The sequence below is a fragment of the Hemicordylus capensis genome, chromosome 2 (assembly GCF_027244095.1).
Source record: "Hemicordylus capensis ecotype Gifberg chromosome 2, rHemCap1.1.pri, whole genome shotgun sequence".
Taxonomy (NCBI): domain Eukaryota; kingdom Metazoa; phylum Chordata; class Lepidosauria; order Squamata; family Cordylidae; genus Hemicordylus; species Hemicordylus capensis.
Genome location: NC_069658.1, coordinates 352,185,832 through 352,204,279, shown reverse-complemented (window position 1 = coordinate 352,204,279; position 18,448 = coordinate 352,185,832). Strand labels below are relative to the sequence as shown.

The window sequence follows — 18,448 nt, the reverse complement described above, 5'->3', positions numbered from 1 at the left end:
TATGCACAAAACTGGTTTGCCCATTTCGGTTTGAATCTGAACCGGATTCAACTAGACTGGGCATCTTAGGTTTTGGCAACCCTCAAACAGGGGCCCAGTTCGGTTTGAATTAGAACCAGTTTGGGTCTGGTTCAAGGGCATGGGGGTGTTCAATTTTTAGTTTTTAAAGAATGACTTACTGCCCCGAGAGGGCAGTGGTAGCTTTCAGGGTGTGCTGTGGTGGCCATGGGGGGTGTCTCTGATATTTCCCCCTCCCCCCACTGGCCTCTCCTTTGTTTCCCATGGGCTGGGCTGGCCTGTTTCTGGGCCATTTCAGCCCTCTGTAAGGGCACAACAACCATTTTTGAGATCGCCACACATACACACAGTCTATTTGTGTGACCACACAATTAGAACCAGTTCGCACATCCCCAGTGGAGAGGTTAGAGCTGTGCGTAAGATTTTCTTAGAAGCATGTGTACACCATTAGTCGGGATGTCAGCCAATATTCACTCAACAAAAGACTACTTGGTGAGATGGTCTGGTCACATTGTTCACAACAAGCAATCAGTAAGAGTTGTATGAAGGATAAGGAGTTAAGATCAAAGAAATTCTGCAGGAGCATTTAAAAGGCAGCTGGCTTGGTAGTTCATGTACTTCCACAACAATCAATGAGGGCTTCAATCAGAATGTTTGTGTATGTGTCTAAAGATCAGCCTGGTCAACCAAATGTTTACCATGCATGTGCAGTATCTTGATTTACACTCAGAACTGGAGCGGAATATCTGGAGAAAACCATATTTGATTCACAGTACATCTGTGCATTAAAATCTGAAAAAAAATGTATTTCAAACCAGGTGATTACCAACTTTAGCTGCAGTACCCATAGTCACAAGCTTATTAAATTATGTGATGTGCTCTTATTCTGCTTGAGGGAATACATCTCTCTCCCTATTTATCCTTTAAGCATGTAAATAAAAATGGTTTCACAAAGCAGTCATCAGGTAGACAAATTGTTTTGTGGGGGAGGCTGTGGAGAAATCTCTTTTCCACTCCACTCGCCTCCTTCAAAACATAAAATAGCAAAATAAAAGATAATCCCTGGATCTGGGGATTAACAGCCTTAAAGGATACCAAGACTGTCCAGAGACACCTTGTGTGTGTGGGGTGGGGGCGGGGGAGCTCTCTTAGTATTTAGAGCAGGGAGTTTGAAAGCCATCTGCTCAGCTTACAGTGGGGTATTTCCCCCACTGAGGCAATTGTCTCCACTTTTAGAAATGGATATGTTTAGGACATCAATGAACATATTTAGGCATATTGCTGTCCTTCTTAAAACTAGCTGAAGGAGTTTTCTGCACAGTCATGGCCACAAACCATTTCCTTCTGATAAAATAACCATATTCTTCCCCCAAAATAGCCCATCAGTTTTGAGATGTAAAAGCTCCCTTAATGGTTAGAATACACGTTATATGGTCATAGCCCACACAATTTTATGCATCCTCTGACTGAACACACTGAAATTATGACTGTTCACTGCACTCCATGCACAGATGGTCCCATGGGAATGCTAAAAGCAAGCTCTGGCCCTGTCGATCATCCATAATTCAAGAGAAATCAGGGTTAGAAAAAGTGCATGAGCAATCGACATAATTTATATGCTGCATGTGGGAGAGCTGGCAGTCTCTCACATCATAAAGTTTAAATAACGATAGTTTAACACCAGATGTACCCACAGCTGTCCTAAGTGTAACACCATTAGCTCCATTACTGCATGAAGTAATCCGTTTCTGAGTTCAGCATCCCCAGGAAAACATCACACCTGTCAACTTGACTTCATGAACAGCTGACTTAATGTAGGATTTCACCAGTAACTTTTCAAAACTAATCAGTCAAATGCAGCCACAATGCAGCACTTACAAGGGAAATGATACCTCAAAAACTTGTTCAAAGCAATCGGTTAGGGAATACGCTGCATGCAACATGTAAATGGGAGAAAATGGAAACTGAGTCCATTTGCGGGGAAACAGCAGACATACATACTTGGTTGGAGTTCTGAACACACAGCTGGGTACAGAAATTCCCTCTATATAAACTTTTCCCAGTTTGTCACCCACAACATCATCTCCTCATAGACTCCCCATTCTGGGTCACGCTGATTTCATTTCACTTTGTTTTAACTTGAGGACATAAAAATCCTTTCTGAAATCACATCACACAATAGAAGGCAAATGAGTTCAAGCAGAAGGAAATACAGGTGAGTGTTGATTTGTTTGACATAAAATTGATAAAGCCAGAATTAAGCAGTCATCTGTAAGTACTAAATCTACCAACACTTCTGTAATTCATTCTTGTTTTGCTTTAAAATACAAAAAAGTTTTATCTTTAATTTATTATTTGGCAAATGCAAAATTGTATTTCAAAATGTTAAGAGGTCGGACAAAATCACTCATACGCAGGCACATTAAGATGATATAAAAGTATTGCCCAGAATCCAAAGGGCTACACAACAAAGCATATGTCAAGCCATCTTTGAATCCGAATTTCTAAAAGTAAATTGTGCAATGGCTAGGAAATCTGATATTCAAAGAAAAAAGTCCAACTGGGCTTATTCAAGTCATTGGACATGTCTAAGTAACTCTTTCAAGTTCTTTCCATTGTCGGAAGCTCTGTCATCTCTATCGATGAGATTCCAGCTGAAACACTTTATGTTTATGATGGGGTTGCACCCAAAGTGCACTTGCCCTGATGACACCAGAGGATGTCCCAAAGCACTTTTGGGGCATCTCTAAATTACATGAAGGGTCTGTTAATATAGATCAGTCCTCTGCACCTATTTAAACAGATTAACAGTCCCCTGGCATGATTAAGTGATGACCAAGAGTGTGTCAGGATGTCCTTTGGTGACATCTCAACACACTTTTGGTGCAATCTTGTCCTGATCGTATGGTGACTTGTCCAAACTGGCCCAGTATCTGTACTATGCAAGATGGTTAGTTACACTGGTAATTTTTATCCTACAAAATGCATAAGCCATAATCTCAGGCAGCACTCAGAAGATTTGTGTGTCTAGGAAGGGCCTTTCTCAGACCTTTCTTCAGAATTACCTTCCATTGCAACAGTCAACAAACCATGAGCAAGTCAGCTGGGAGCTACATATGGAGACATATTACAAAATTACAAGCTCAGCCCTTGTAATTAGAGATGTGCATGGACCTGTTCAGCATTCTATGCTTAAAACACCGAACAGGTTTGGAACCCCACATTTGCAGGGATGGGGTGGCTTTAAGGATGGGGGAGGGTGCACTCCCCCGCCCCCTGCCGCGCTTCCCCTTCTGGCACTCTACAGATATATAGTCCAGTGAGCTGGCAGCATACCTCCCTGCCACCCCATTGCTTCCGTGACTGGAAGTTCCTTGCATGGGTGTGTGTGTCACGGGTGCGCACACACATGTGTGTGCGTGTGATGTGTGTGTGCTCACTCATGATGCAAGCATTTGCAAAAGGCATTTATGGCCACTTCTGGTCATGGAAGCATCAGGGTTGCAGGGAGGTACACTGCTGCCTCACAGGACTATTTATCTGCAGAGCGCCGGAGGGGGAAGTGCAGTGGGGTATATGTGTAAGTGCATCCTCCCGCATCCTTAAAGCCACTCCTGCCTCACCATCAGCTTGAAGGGAGACAGTTCTGTGCACATCCCTGCTTGGAATCATGGTCACTACCCTAACTTCTATCTTCAATGCTGAGGAAGCTTGGCTAAAATATACTTCTTGTAATCTCACACTTCTGAATCACTCTGAAACTTAATTTGTTTCCAAGTTTGGGGAATTCTAAAACTTTTTGGAAAGTTTAAGGTCCTTTTAATGACACCAGAAAAGAAGGTTTTAAGTGAAATATTTTCTTGACAAAAGAATAAAAAATTAACTAAACTCAATCAATGCTACACAACAAAGTATGTTTCAGTAAAGTCCTGTTCAGAGGTTACATACCCAGAAACTGGAATGCATCCAACGTGCTCGGTAGCCCCCGTTGCCCTCAAGTATAGCATTTGTCTAAAGAAACAAGCATTGTACTCGCAGAGAACTCCTCCACATGAGTGGCAATGCTGAGCACCCAGTATTCCTTATCACAGGGAAAAGTTCTCCTCAAGTACAGTACTGTACAGTACTTTGGTATTTTAGCATGGGGCAGATTACACAGCAGACTGGCCTAGGGGTTGCTGACACGCTTCCATAGACACTGTACTTGGATACAGTAGCCACTTTAAAAAAACCAAAGAACAAAACCAAACCAAACCAAACCTCAACAGGACATAGGTGTTCCTCACATAAATAGAAAATAAGAAATGAGGGGAAAGCAAGAGGGATATATCTAGATACACAAGTTAAACATAAAAAGTATGTGCTGTGTTTCAGGTTGGGCTAAACATTAGGGCTGTGTGAAGCTTAAGTGGTCTATTTGCATTTGGCTTGATTGAGCTGGAATCAGACCATTGTCTAGTTTGGCCCAAACCAGACTTAATTGATGAAAATCAGGCACGTTCAGGTTGGCTGCCCAAACTTCGCTTTGGCATTGTCCCCTCATGACCCCACCCCCATCCTCTTAAGGTTTTACTGGCCCAAGCAAGGGGACAGGAGACAGGCTGGCAGCCTCCCAGCAATGAGGGAGCAGTGACCCTTGCACACTCAGCAGTGTTTTCCCTTGAGATAATGGCATTGGTGATACTGGGAATTGTAATCTTTTCCAGGGCTGTGGCAATCACTACATCTCCAGAAAAGACTACACTTCGCAGGGCCACCCCCGCCATTCCCAAGACTCCAAGTAATTAAAGTGAAACTGCACACAGGTCACTGCTTCTTCACTGCTGGGAGTCTGCCAGCCTTTCTTCTCTCTGCCTGGTTCAGTAAGTACCTTAAGTGATCAGGGGTACTAGTGAAGAGGGTGGAAGTGGGTCATCATGCCAAATGTTTGCTCCACATCTAAGAGGACCCTTTGAATTGGGTGAAAGAGAAATAAAACCTAGGGGTGTGCAATTCGGGTTTTCGGTGATTCGGTTCGGGACCCGAACTGAATCACCCCCGATCTGTTCTGTGTCCGAATCTGGGCCACCCGAATCACCCCTGATTCGGTTTGGATTCGGATTAAATCCAAATCCGAATCATTTGGGAAGTAAAAATGGGTCCCAGGGGCAAAATAGAGAGGTGGGGTGGTAGTGCCCAATGGTTGGAGGCTACCAACCAAATTTCAGGGGAATTGGGCAAAGGGCTTATTTTTGGGGAATTTTTGAAGTTTTAGTATCTTTGGGGCAGTTCGGGGGCATAGCGTGGGATCTGGGCAAAAAGAGTGGGGTGGAGTGGTAGTGCCTAATGGGTGAAGGCTACCACCCCAATTTCAGAGTGATTGGGCAGAGGGCTGATTTTTGGGGAATTGTTGAAGTTTACATGTCTTTAAGGTTTCCCCCCATAGAGAAGCATTGAGGTGTCAGCAAATGGATAGCTTCACGTGGGGGACAAAGGGGTGGCCTAGAGCAGTGTGGGGTTGGTGATAGTGCCATGTAGGGTCAAGGAAGCTACCTGAATTTTTTCAAAGGATTTGGGCAGAGGGCTGATTTTGGGGGAATTGTTAAAGTTTACGCGTCTTTAAGGTTTTCCCCCATAGAGAAGCATTGAGGTGTCAGCAGCCCCATAAGTGCACTTGGGGGCTGCTGGGGTGGCCCAGATCGAGTGGTAGTGTAGTGCACATAGGGTGCCAACCACCCCCATGGGTTTCTAACCCATGGGGTACAGGGTTCTGTTGTTTCAGAGGTATTCTGTGTGTGGATTCCCGAATTTTTTTGCACATCCCTAATAAAACCACACTTCCAAAGCAGCAAATTGAATCATATAGGAACATAGGAAGCTGCCTTATACTGAGTCAGACCATTGGTCTATCTAGCTCAGTATTATCTTTACAGACTGGCAGCGGCTTCGCCAAGGTTGCAGGCAGGAATCTCTCTCAGCCCTATCCTGGAGAAGCCAGGGAGGGAACTTGAAACCTTCTGCTCTTCCCAGAGCGGCTTCATTCCCTGAGGGGAATATCTTGCAGTGCTCACACATCAAGTCTCCCATTCAGATGCAACCAGGGCAGACCCTGCTTAGCTATTGGGACAAGTCATGCTTGCTACCACAAGACCAGCTCTCCTCTCCATCCAACCTATCGAAGCATCCCCTGAATTGAAGTGATGACACTTCACACAACCTTTTTAAACATGTTTCCCAGGTGTGAAAAGTATGAAGATCATTGAACTACACTAAACTAAATACGGCTGTTTTTAGGCTAATACACCACTTCAAGGTCCCTGATGGCACACATGTAACAACTAAGCAAACAAAATATTAGCCTCCATAACTGAGTGGAAAAGTGCAAAGAAGAAGAAGAAGTAGTAGTATAAAAATAATTAGATGAGTATCTACCTGATATATTCAGATATGGTTTACAAATCTCTCTCTGTCTTTCTAAAATTCATGGAGAAAAGTTCACTTGTAGAAGAAAAAGAGGTTATTTGAAATATGATTGTGTGGATCCTTTAAAACATAACCACATAAACTGTCAGTGCTGAAAACACTTCGAGTGAAATTTACAACATACATTTTTCAACAACACAGGGCTGGGGTGGGGGAGCAAAAAGGAGAGGAATATAATTTAACTTCACTCATGATTTATTTGTTCTCTTCCAGTAGTTGGAGAGGAATTTAAATCATGACTCTGTATCACTAGCACATTTACCTGAAGCCAAACATATAAAAAGAGGTCAATGGAAAACTTTGTAAACTTAGTCAGTCCCTTTGCTAGAGGCACAGTGTATGAAAATTTTTCTTTTTGGGCATCTTATGTTGACATTTCATTAAAAATCAATTGCCCATCAGGACCTACTGCACTGATTTTGCAGCTGCTTCAAATATCATGAGTTGCAAAAACATTGCTTTTTTCAACTGTCAATTTTATGTGAAACTCCGGTGGCGAAATAGCAGAGACAAGTTGAATATGCTGTCATTTCTGTCAGGGACCACCTACACAGAGAACAACATCCAGACTAGTTGGTCATTACTAAACATTATTGAAATCAATGAGTGAAATTAGTCATGACTACCTTAAGTTTTAAAATCAACTTTGGAGGATCTCCTCTTTGGATATTAGTGACAGGGGGCTAACAGGGAAAGACCCTTCTCAGTAGTGGCAACCCGTCTATGGAATACCCCACCTAGAGGGGTTCACCTTCTTCCTCCTCAATATTTTAATTTGTAAATTAAAGGTCTTTCCAAACTGGGAGATTGGCCAACAAAATGGCAAATGCAGTTCAATGTAAGTAGGTGTCATGTGATGTACCCCAGGGCAAAAAAAAGTGTGTGTGTGTGTGTGTGTGTGTGTGTGTTGGGGGGAAAGCCCAACTTGACATATACACGGATGGGGGCTGAGTTGTCTGTGACTAACCAGGAAAGGGATATTGGGTTCATGGTGGACAGCTCATTGAAAGTATTGACACAGTGTGTGTGAAAAATTATCTTCAATGCTCAAGATAATTAGGAAAGTGATTGAAAATAAAACTACTAATATACAAAGAGTACTGTGTACACTTCTGATCACCAGATCTCAAAAATAACATTGTTGAATTCGAAAAGGTACAGAAGAGGGCAACAAAGATTATCAAGGGCCTAGAACACTGTCCTTATGAGCTGTATATAAACATAAATATAATGATCCACTTTATTTGTTGTGTTGCAGCTTACAACACAACATTGAAACATCAAATAAAAACACTTAACACATGAAATCACAAAACACCAAAAATACAAAGTACAATACAATTCAAAAAAATCAAAATTTAACAGTAACAGAAGGAAAGAGGGCATGCCTTCAGCTCCTGCCTGTGGGCTTCCAGTGGCATCTGGTGGGCCACTGTGTGAAACAGGATGCTGGACTAGATGGGCCTTGGGCCTGATCCAGTAGGGCTGTTCTTATGTTTTTGTCAATGGCATTGAAAGCCACTGAGAGATCCAAGACAACTGATGGCTGTATTCGCACATAATGTAAAACTGCAGTTAAACGGGGCCGAGGTTGGAATTTATGAATGTCTGAATGCGTGCAACCGTGGTTTCGTGGCAAGAGTGACCTGTGATTTACCTTGCCAAACTCAAATTTGAACTTTCAGTTTGTAGGCAGTTTTATCATCCCCAAATGAGGCTTTGCGGCGGCAGCAGACCAAAGGTGGACCGCTAAAACAGCAGTTTTGTGCAATTTCTTGAACTGTAATCATAGAGAAGGTGGCCCAGACCCATCCAGGATTGCTCCTGCTCAATGCCTGTGGCGCTTCTCACTGGCCACCTCTCCAAATATTTGCCCCACCCCATCTCCAATCTAATAAAGCAGTTACGAAACAACAAGGATGCTGCCATGTCCCATCCCAAGCTTCCAAGCCTACCAAATGTTTCCCAAGCTTCTAAGCCTGTCAAAGTCATATGGGGATATGCCCTCTTCTGACTTTATCCATTGTCCCATCCCCTACACCCAGGCAATCAGGAGAGAAAGCGGTCGGGATGACAAGATCACTTCGAGTGCAAGTGGAGAAAGACTCGGCTTGAATCCGACAGATTGCAACAGAGTGTTCATTTGAAGACCTATGCTCAGGCAATACGTTTGGCAAAGAAGCAATTCTTTTCTGCCTGTATTGCATCTGCAAGTTCACGTCTGGCGGAGTTGTCCAGGGTTGTGGAGGGCTAGTATGTGCTCCTCCTCCCTTGAATCAGAACCTGGAACCATCGATTACCTGCTGTGATGTGTTTAACGAATTCTTTGTGGGGGAAATCTCTAGTATTCAGGCCGACTTAGACTCCATCTCCACAATTACTGCAGTGTCTGATGTGGAGGTGTCCAGAGACTCTTCTTATGTGGTTAGGTTAGATCAGTTCCAGTTTGTGACTCCTGAGGATGGGGAGAAGCTGCTTGGAGTGATGCAGCCTACCACCTGTTCTCTTGACCCTTGCCCGACATGGCTTATACTATCTGGCAGGGCGGTTGTTGTAGAAGGCCTGGTAGAGATTATAAATGCGTCTCTGAGGGAAGGGAGTGTGGCTCCTAGTCTTAAGGAGGCAATTATTAGACCACTTCTGAAGACGCCTACCTTGGATCCGTCAGAGCTGAGTAACTACAGGCCTGTCTCCAACCTTCCGTGGTTGGGCAAGGTAATTGAGAGGGTGGTGGCCTCTGAGCTCCAGACAGTCTTGGAGGAAACGGATTGTCTTGACCCATTTCAAACTGGCTTCCGGGCTGGCTATGGGGTGGAGACTGCTTTGGTTGGCCTGATGGATGATCTCTAATTGGGAATTAACAGAGGAAGTGTGACTCTGTTGGTCCTTTTGGACCTCTCGGCGGCTTTCGATACAATCAACCATAGTATCCTTCTGGAGTGTCTGAGGGGGTTGAGAGTGAGAGGCACTGCTCTGCAGTGGTTCTGCTCCTACCTTTCAGGCAGGTTCCAGATGGTGTCCCTTGGAGACTGTTCTTCAAAATCTGAACTTTTGTATGGTGTCCCTCAGGGCTCCGTATTGTCTCCAATGTTGTTTAACATATACATGAAACCGCTGGGAGAGATCATCAGGAGATTTGGTGCAGGGTGTTATCAGTATGCTAAATCTAATCTATTTCTCCATGTCAGCATCATCGGGAGAGGTCATAACCTCCCTAAATGCCTGTCTGGAGTCGGTAATGGGCTGGATGAGGGATAACAATCTGAGACTGAATCCAGATAAGATGGAGGTACTCATTGTGAGGAGTCAAAACTCAGAAGATGATTTTGATCTGCCTGTTCTAGATGGGGTTGCACCAGAAAGAACAGGTACGCAGTCTGGGAGTGCTTCTGGATACAAGTGTCTCCCTGGTGTCCTAGGTTGTGGCAGTGGCCAGAGGTGTCTTCTATCAGCTTCAGCTGATACGCCAGCTGCATCCATTTCTTGAGATAGATGACCTCAAAACAGTGGTGCATCTGCTGGTAACCTGCAGACTGGATAACTATAATGTGCTCTATGTGGGACTGCCCTTGTATGTAGTCCAGAAACTACAGTTGGTTCAGAATGCGGAAGCCAGGCTGGTCTCTGGGTCATCTAGGAGAGACCATATTACTCCTGTATTGAAGGAGTTACACTGGCTGCTGATATGTTTCCGGGCAAAATACAAGGTGTGTGTTATAACCTATAAAGCTCTAAACAGCTTGGGCCCTGGGTATTTAAGAGAACGTCTTCTTCATCATGAATTCCACCGCCCATTGTGATCATCAGGAAAGGTCCTTCTGCACTTCCAACCTGCTCGTCTAGTGGCTACTCAGGGACGGGCCTTCTCTGTTGCTGCCCTGAGGATTTGGAATGCGCTCTCTAGCGAAATAAGAGCCTCCCCATCTCTGACAATTTTTTAAAAGTCTTTAAAGACGCATCTGTGCACCCAGGCTTTTAACTAATTTTTTTAAAATGTTTTTTAATGATATTTTAGAACATTGTTTTAAATTTTTTTTAATGGTTATGTTTTAAATTTCTTGTTTTTGTTTTTAATTAATGTGTCAATGTTTTTATCTTCTTGTAAACCGCCCAGAGACGTAAGTTTTGGGCGGTATAAAAATATGTAAAATAAGTAAATAAAATAAATAAGATGGACACTATGTGCTCAGCTCTTGGGAAAAGAAGCACTCAAGATGTATGTTCACAAGTAGGCTTGTGCATTTCAATTTGGATACAAAACGTTTTGTGCCCCCAAATGGCAATTTTGGAGGTTTTGTGTCATGCCCTTGATCTCAGACAGTGAGGAGGAAGGGGAAGCTGTCAACTTTCCAGGCGATGCAGGAGTGTCTGAGGGGCAGAGCCCGGCTGTCAGTGTTCATGAAACAGCTGTGGCTAATTATTCAGAGCAGGCACAACAACCTGAGGCAGCAGAAATTATGAAGGACCAATCCGAAGAGGAGCTATGCAACCAACCCCCGCTGACACCACAACAGCGGCGTCTTACGAGATGCAGGACTCAATTGGAGACTATTAGGAGAAGCAAACGCCTCTTGCAGAGGGCTGATAAGCCTTGAATTCCTGCCAGTTGGGAGCTCTCGGCTTGCACTATAAATCACGTCACCAGCCTTCTACTCACTGCTGAAAAGCAGCATTCATCAACCTCCATGTCGACAGCATGCAGCCAAGTCTGCTCAAGATGAACTTCCTGAGCCGTATCCAGTTTCAGCAGCTCCATTTTGTCTCGTGATCTTCCTTGGCAGTTGGCCAGACCCTGACAGTTTGTAACCAAAACAAAATCAAGAATTAAAAAACAGAGATTTTTGTTACCAAATCGAAATGACTGTATCTCGGACAGAATGCTTTGTTCTTAGGAAAAGCATTGCAATTCAAATTGACTTCTCTGACTCTCTCCACTCCAGCTGAGGCACTGAGTGATTAGCAGAAGATAAGATATGCAAAAAGCATTTGAGCTTGAATGATTTAGTTAAGTATGTGTTGTATTCAGTGTGATTGAAATGCAAACTGACCTTGCAAAGGGATTTGGAAGACAGCATTTTGAGACAGAAATACCCAAATATCTTTGGGAGCTCAATGCAATTCCAAAGCTCTTGCTAAAAGCCAAGGTATAAATTGTGTGGAGAAGCTTTTCAAGAACCTGGTTACGAAAGTTCTGAAATTTCACAGGTTTTTCTTTCCAAAGGTTTAGAAAGAATCTCTTGACTTGTTCAGGGGTCTTTTGAAGAGCTATTTTGTTTTTCTTCTGATCTTTATGAGTTATAGTAGCAAGTTTTGTTGCCCAAGTTAAGCGGTCTAATGTAATTTAGGCCACAATGTAATTTGGTGGGACATGATGTCTAAGCCAGTGGTTCACAACTTTTGCCATTGTAGGGACAGGTCATCCACATGGGACTACAGGAGACGAAAGGAGGGGGGTGGGGAATATCCCTGTCAATTTATTTGACATCCCCTGGAATCTTAGTTGCTTCTCTCTTTCTTGTAACCATCATCCATGGTTTTGCACTTTCTTAAATGCAGTGATGATAAATCTCAACAATTCTGAACAGTAGGCTGATTTGTTTGGGCTATGGCTCACTCCACTTCAGTTAAATGAACATTTGAAGCTGTTCCATAGTACCAAGGCAGTTTTATTTTATTTATATTTATTTTTTTACATTTTATATCCCGCTCTTCCTCCAAGGAGCCTAGAGCGGTGTACTACTTACTTAGGTTTCTCCTCACAACAACCCTGTGAAGTAGGTTAGGCTGAGAGAAGTGACTGGCCCAGAGTCACCCAGATAGTATCATGGCTGAATGGGGATTTGAACGAGGGTCTCCCCGGTCCTAGTCCAGCACTCTAACCACTACACCACGCTAGCTCATTGGTCTATCTTGCTATCTCAAATGACCTGTGGTCCCTGTTCCATGGGGAGGGAGTGTTTTTATTGAAAGATTGCTTGAATCCACAAATGGGTTGTGCTGCTGTGCTAGTGCCACAGGGACAGGCTCCCATCTGCTGCAAAATTCTCAAATCACTGTGCCAAATGTAAGTGTCGTTTTTGTTCATCATTCTCTTCATTCTTTCAACTTGTTTATGTGGTGCTTCAGGGGCAAAACAGTGGGTTGGGTGGCAGTGCCCCAAGGGTGGTGCACCCAGATTCCAAATATGGCAAAGGATTGATTTCTTATGAATTTTTGAGGTTTACACATCTTTAAGATTTTCCCCCATAGGGAATAATGGAGGTTTCAGCAGCCCCATAACTCCACTTGGGGGGCACTGGGATGGCCCGAAGTGAGTGGTGGTGTAGTGCACAGAGGGTGCCTACCACCCACCTGGATTGCTAACCCATTGGGGTACTGAGCTTTGTTATTTCTGAGGTCTTGAGTTTAGATTCTCTGGTAGCAAATGAGATTTTTAATGAAAAACCATGAATCCCACTTTCATATGCTATTAGAGAATCTACTCTTAGAACACCTCTAGAACAACAAAACCCTGTACTTCATGGGTTGGCAACCCATGTGGGTGGTTGGCACCCTATGTGCACTACACCGCCACTTGCTCTGGGCCACCCCAGTGCCCCTCAAGTGGAGTTATGGGACTGCAGAAACCTCCATTATACCCTATGAGGAAACTCTGAAAGACACGTAACTTCATTAAATCTTTAAAAATCAGCCCTTTGCCAAATTTCTCTGAAAAATTGTGGTAGCTTCCTTGTACCAACTGGGCACTACCACCAACCACACTCCACTCTTGGCCACCCCTCCCCCCCATGTGAAACTATACTTTTCCTGAAACCTCCAGCATACCCTATGGGGAAAATCTGAAAGACGCGCAAACTTCAAAAATTCACCAAAAATCAGCAGTTTGCCCAATTCCTTTGAAATGTTTGTGGTAGCTTCCACTCATTGAGCACTATAACCTCCACCCACTCTTTTGACCACATGACCAATTTTTAAATCGGAATTAATTCGGATTCAGATTCTGCTCCTCTGTGATGATGATGGATGTTGCTCTTGAGTGGACTGCTCTCTCATGAGAGTGGAAGGCCATGGAGATACCGCTTCACAACTCATAAGAACTGTCTCTGGGGAAAGAATGCACAATGACAGTCCTTCTCCCACATAGGGATGTGCACAGAACCGGCTGGCCTGGTTCAGTTCAAGTTCAGTTCAAGTCCAGATCGGACTCGAACTAGACCAGCAAAGTCCAGTCTGGCGCTGCACATGTGCAAATTGTCTCTGCGAGGCCCTGGGTCATGCCAGGGCTTGCAGGAGTCATTTACACATGCACATTAGTGGCCAAAATGGCCACCGTGCACTACAGAGGCCCGAACGGGTCAAAAATGATCAATATCCCGGGCTGCGGCGGTGACTTCAGAGGCCAGTGGGGGGAAGGGGAACCCTCACAGACACACACCCCTCTGCGGCATACAGGAAGCCCCTAGAAGGGGCTAAAGGTATTTTAAATTTATTTTTTAATTTTTAAAAAATCATGAATGTGTCCGTAGGTTCGGTTCCGGTCCGGACAGAATGGGGGCAGGGGCGGGGTTGGTTCGATCCTGAACCTCTGAACCTCCGGAACAGTCTGCACATCCCTACTCCCACAGACTGCTGTCTCATGAAAGTGTCAGGGCATGGAGACATAAATGCTGGCCAGATGATGAATGCCATCTAGCCTGGTTGCTCCACAGAATCAAGCCGCAGGGTGGGTACCCTGGACCTCTCCCTGTCTTGGTGACTGCCATGAAGAAGCAGTCAAAGCAGGACCTCAGCCAGCCTGTCTGCCCATATAAACATGTCAATCTTTATTTTTGCCCAGAACGGTAACCCCACTTTCCTGGGGTTGCAGACAACCAGAACTCCCCTCCTCCCTCCGCGATTGCCCACTGTGGCAGATCTGCAAGCACTGCAATACCAGTCCAAACCCAGGTAATTTGAATGAGAGTTAAGATCTGTTCCCAGTTCCCATGTTTCCCTAGTCTGCCCCCCTTCTCCCCTTGGACACATGGAGCATCAAAGTCTCCTTTGGGTGTGTCAAAAGCTTCCCTGGAGAGGAGGGGGTTGCTATGCAAAAGTTCTATAATTAATCTGAGAGAACAGGGCACTCACACAAGTGGAGGCCAGTGTTCCCCCTAACAGGTACTTCCAGATATTGTTGACTACAACTCCCAGAACACCCAGCTGCAATGGCTTTTGCTTGGGGGTTATGGGAGTTGTAGTCAACATCTGGGAATCTGTTAGAGGGAACACTGGTGGGGGCCCCCATTTTTGGATAGCTCAACACATGAGTGCACATTCCAACAGAAGACCAAAGGATGGTGAGCCTAATGTCCTCCCCAGTAGACTGGCCCTCTTATGAGAGTGCTAATCCCCTGGCAGCAAGTTGATTGATCTCCATGGATTGCTTTGCCAGGGTGAGCCATTGCAAGCACATCCTTGGTCACAGCCGGGCCAGACCCCAGGACCGTTTGCCTACATCGATATCTCTATCTATCTATCTCCACCTAGGAAGGCATCAGTTTCCCTTCCTTTTCTTGAGTAACAGGAAAGTAGTGTCCCTCAGCTGCCAGAAAGTGTGCTTGTGCAAAAATGTTTTGTTGCAGGGCTCTTACAAGGGGGCCCTGGTGCACTCAATGGCAGAATAAGGGCTTGCATGGCATTTAAAGGGATTCAAATGCCATTTCTCTGCTGAGGGCAAGTGGACTATTCTGAGAAAGCAAGATCACACTTGGTAGGTGATTGTGGCCAATGGCTGCCACCATGGATACACTCTTGACACCTTGTCCACAGTCTGGCAACATGTATGACAGAGCTCACTGGGATGTGGCCTTGGCAGACCAGGAAGAGGGCGGGGCTCCCTTGCTCTGAAAACAGAGGTTACTGGGCTGTGGTTGGATGAACATCTGCAACATCAATCATGGTTAGAAACATTAACTGCAGGTTCTGCAACCTCTGGTTTCATGTTAAGTTTGAATGGGGCCGATAGGGTTGCATTCCCCTTCCATCCTCTGCACCGGTCATCCCACTGGGTGACCAAAGCAGTTTCAGTCCAAAAGACAGGCCTGAAGCCTGATTGAAATGGATCTAGACAATCTGTTTCCCCCAAGAGTGTCTGGAGCATACATACAAACATACATACCGTGTACATACACAATTTCATTGGAACTTTGTTATAACTAACCTGTTTTGGATGTTACTAGATTTAAGAGTCTACTCAAAATATGGACGGGGGGGGGGGGACTTTCCAACAATGAAAGTAAATGGCAGTCCTGTGAATAAAGGGTTCCTCCCAATATAGTCCATTTTAAAGTCTATTTTAACTTGTGAAGTGAAATACCTGTTCAACTTGGAACTCAGAGGAAGCAGGGGGAGAGTCTTGTAAGTTGTTGGCTGAAATTTTGCTAACTGAAGCACTGGTGCAACTGGAGAAGCCTCTGAAGAGTTCCAGACTGATGCTGCACTGGTGCTAGTGAACCTGAAAACATGTCTCTGAGTGCTGCACAACCCTCAGGAACATATTTTTTGGGTGGCACAGATTGCTTCCTGGAGAAGAGGAGGTCATCAAAATTTGCCCCCATTCCTGAACCAGCAGTTGAGCTGAGTTAGTTGAACTTTTCAGAAGCACTGTTTCTTCATTAGTCATGATATCAAGCCAATAAGGTCATTCACACAACCATATCTGCTGGGAGAGGACTGGGGAGAAAATAGGATTGTACCTACTTCCCCCCACATATCAGCCCATTGCTGCTGAACTGTTACACTAGCACACCCACATGATCAGCAATCTGGAACCTGAGGGAGTGAAGCCCGGCCACCTGGAATCCCACAATGCACCATGTAAGCAGTGCAGTGCATTGTTGAAATTCTTGAGGCACTTTTAGCCCAGGTACAAAACCGGGCTACTTGGTAGAGTAGCACCAGTATCAGGAGCAATCCCAGGAATTCTAATGACCATCCCTACCTGGGCTAGTGCTGCCCTACCTGGGTAGGGCTGTTTTTAAGAATGACCTCATTCTCTATCAGATTTTATCCATATTCAAAATGAAAATTAAAATGACCATGCTTTAATTAGTTAGATTTAGTTAGTAGATTTATGTCGCCCTACTCCCATAGGACTCAGGGAGGCTTACAAGCAATAAAGGAACATAGGAACATAGGAAGCTGCCATATATTGAGTCAGACCATAGGTCAATCTAGCTCAGTATTGTCTACACAGACTGGCAGTGGCTTCTCCAAGGTTGCAGGCAGGAATCTCGCTCAGCCCTAACTTGGAGATGCTGCCAAGGAGGGAACTTGGAACCTTCTGCTCTTCCCAGAGTGGCTCCACCCCTTAAGGGGGTTATCTTACAGTGCTCACACTTCTAGTCTCCCATTCATAAGCAACCAGGGCAGACCCTGCTTACCTAAGGGGACAAGTCATGCTTGCTACCACAAGACCAGCTCTCCTCCTTGGACAACTTACAGAGTTGTCATGAGGAAGAATGCTGAGCAGGTTAAGCATATTAAAATTCGTCTGGCAAAAGGAGTGGCTGCTTGGAACAATAGGGCTTTATGTTGTCCAGCTGCCCTGTTTTGTAAGTTTGGGAGGGCCCAGTCACACCTAATAGACTCTAGAGATAGTATGTCTTGCTGTTCAGTAAAAAAAGGTCTCTTAAACATCAATCACCAAGAGGCAATCACCCATTTCTCAACTGTTTTGTAGCTTAAAGAGTTGGAAAGTGGCTGCCTGTGTTCTAGGGTTGCCAGGTCCAGATAGTGAAAAAAGTCAATATCCGTCAAGAAAAAAAGTAGAAATAGAGGATGCTTTTCATTAAAAAAAAAAAAAGTCTCCAAAAAGACTCCACTTTGCATAATATTTGCATATGTTTATTTGTATTATATATGCAAATTTTGATTAAAAAATTGGATAATTTGAGAATAAATAATACAGCTCACCACTGTGAAGCCGATGACCCGGTGAGCGGAATGTCTGCTCAGTCTGCTGTCTAGATGCAGAGTTCTCAAGGCTCCTGCTTTTTAACTGTAAATTCATCTCCTGGTTAGGTTGACCACACACACAGTCCTCCTCCCCCACAGTTAACCCAGCTGGCTCTCCCCAGCCAGGCCAGCAACTACACCTCTGGGCTCAGGGCAGGGCAGCCAGCTAACTACCAAGCCCACCTCTTTGTATGCTGGCACAGCAGTGTGTGCACAGTCTCCCACTCTCTTGCTGTTCTTTACGATTACAAACATTTATATATTGCTTCTCAACAGAAAGTTTCACAGTAGTTTTCTTTTCTTTTCTTTCTTTTTTTTACTGTATATATTAACAAATATTTATTCTGTATTTCCATTTAAAAATAAAACACCTAAGGCTGCTAATATCACAATCTTAAAACAGTTACAAAGTCTACTAAAATACAAGACAAAAGCAGGACCAGCAGATAAAATAATAAACAAGGAAACCAGGTAATAAATGTTAGTATTTTAAAATATTAAAGAAAACGTTAATAGTATATACCAAAACAGAAGGTGGTTCAGCAGTCTGTGAATATTTCCAAGTTGTGCACCTGAAGTTTTCATCGGAGCACAGTTACTGGGAGCAGGCAGGCTCCACTGGACAGCCTTCCCAGGAAACTTCCATAGCATTGGGCTGTGGAAGTAATCTGCAGCAAGAGGCTCTGTTCCTCCTTGACAGTAAAGTAAAGTTGTGCCATTGAGTCAATTTTGACTCCTGGTGACCACAGAGCCATGCAGTTTTCTTTGGTAGGATACAGGAGGGGCTTACCATTGCCATCTTCCTGCATAACCCTTCTGAAGAAGCAGAGAAGTGCTAGGTGCCTGATTATGATATTAATTCCATTCAGTAGCCTCATATTCTTTCATATCAGAAGAACTCCATTCCAACTCAGGGTTTTCTTTGTGAGAAGACAACCACTTAGTGTCTGAGTGTAAAGCTTCTTGCATTCAG

General features: G+C 44.3%; 1 protein-coding gene across 4 annotated transcripts in view; it reads right to left on the bottom strand.

Moving 5' to 3' along the window:
- Positions 1-18,448, bottom strand: part of FSTL4 (follistatin like 4) — a 705,580-nt gene that overhangs the window by 525,756 nt on the left and 161,376 nt on the right. Inside the window, exon 1 of one of the 4 annotated variants that reach the window (XM_053297772.1) lies at positions 18,266-18,335. The exons of the other annotated variants lie outside the window; for them this stretch is intronic. Coding sequence (XP_053153747.1) covers positions 18,266-18,284 — 19 coding nt within the window. The 5' untranslated portion in view covers positions 18,285-18,335. Of the gene's footprint in view, positions 1-18,265; positions 18,336-18,448 lie in introns of those variants that run through there. 4 annotated transcript variants of the gene reach the window in all.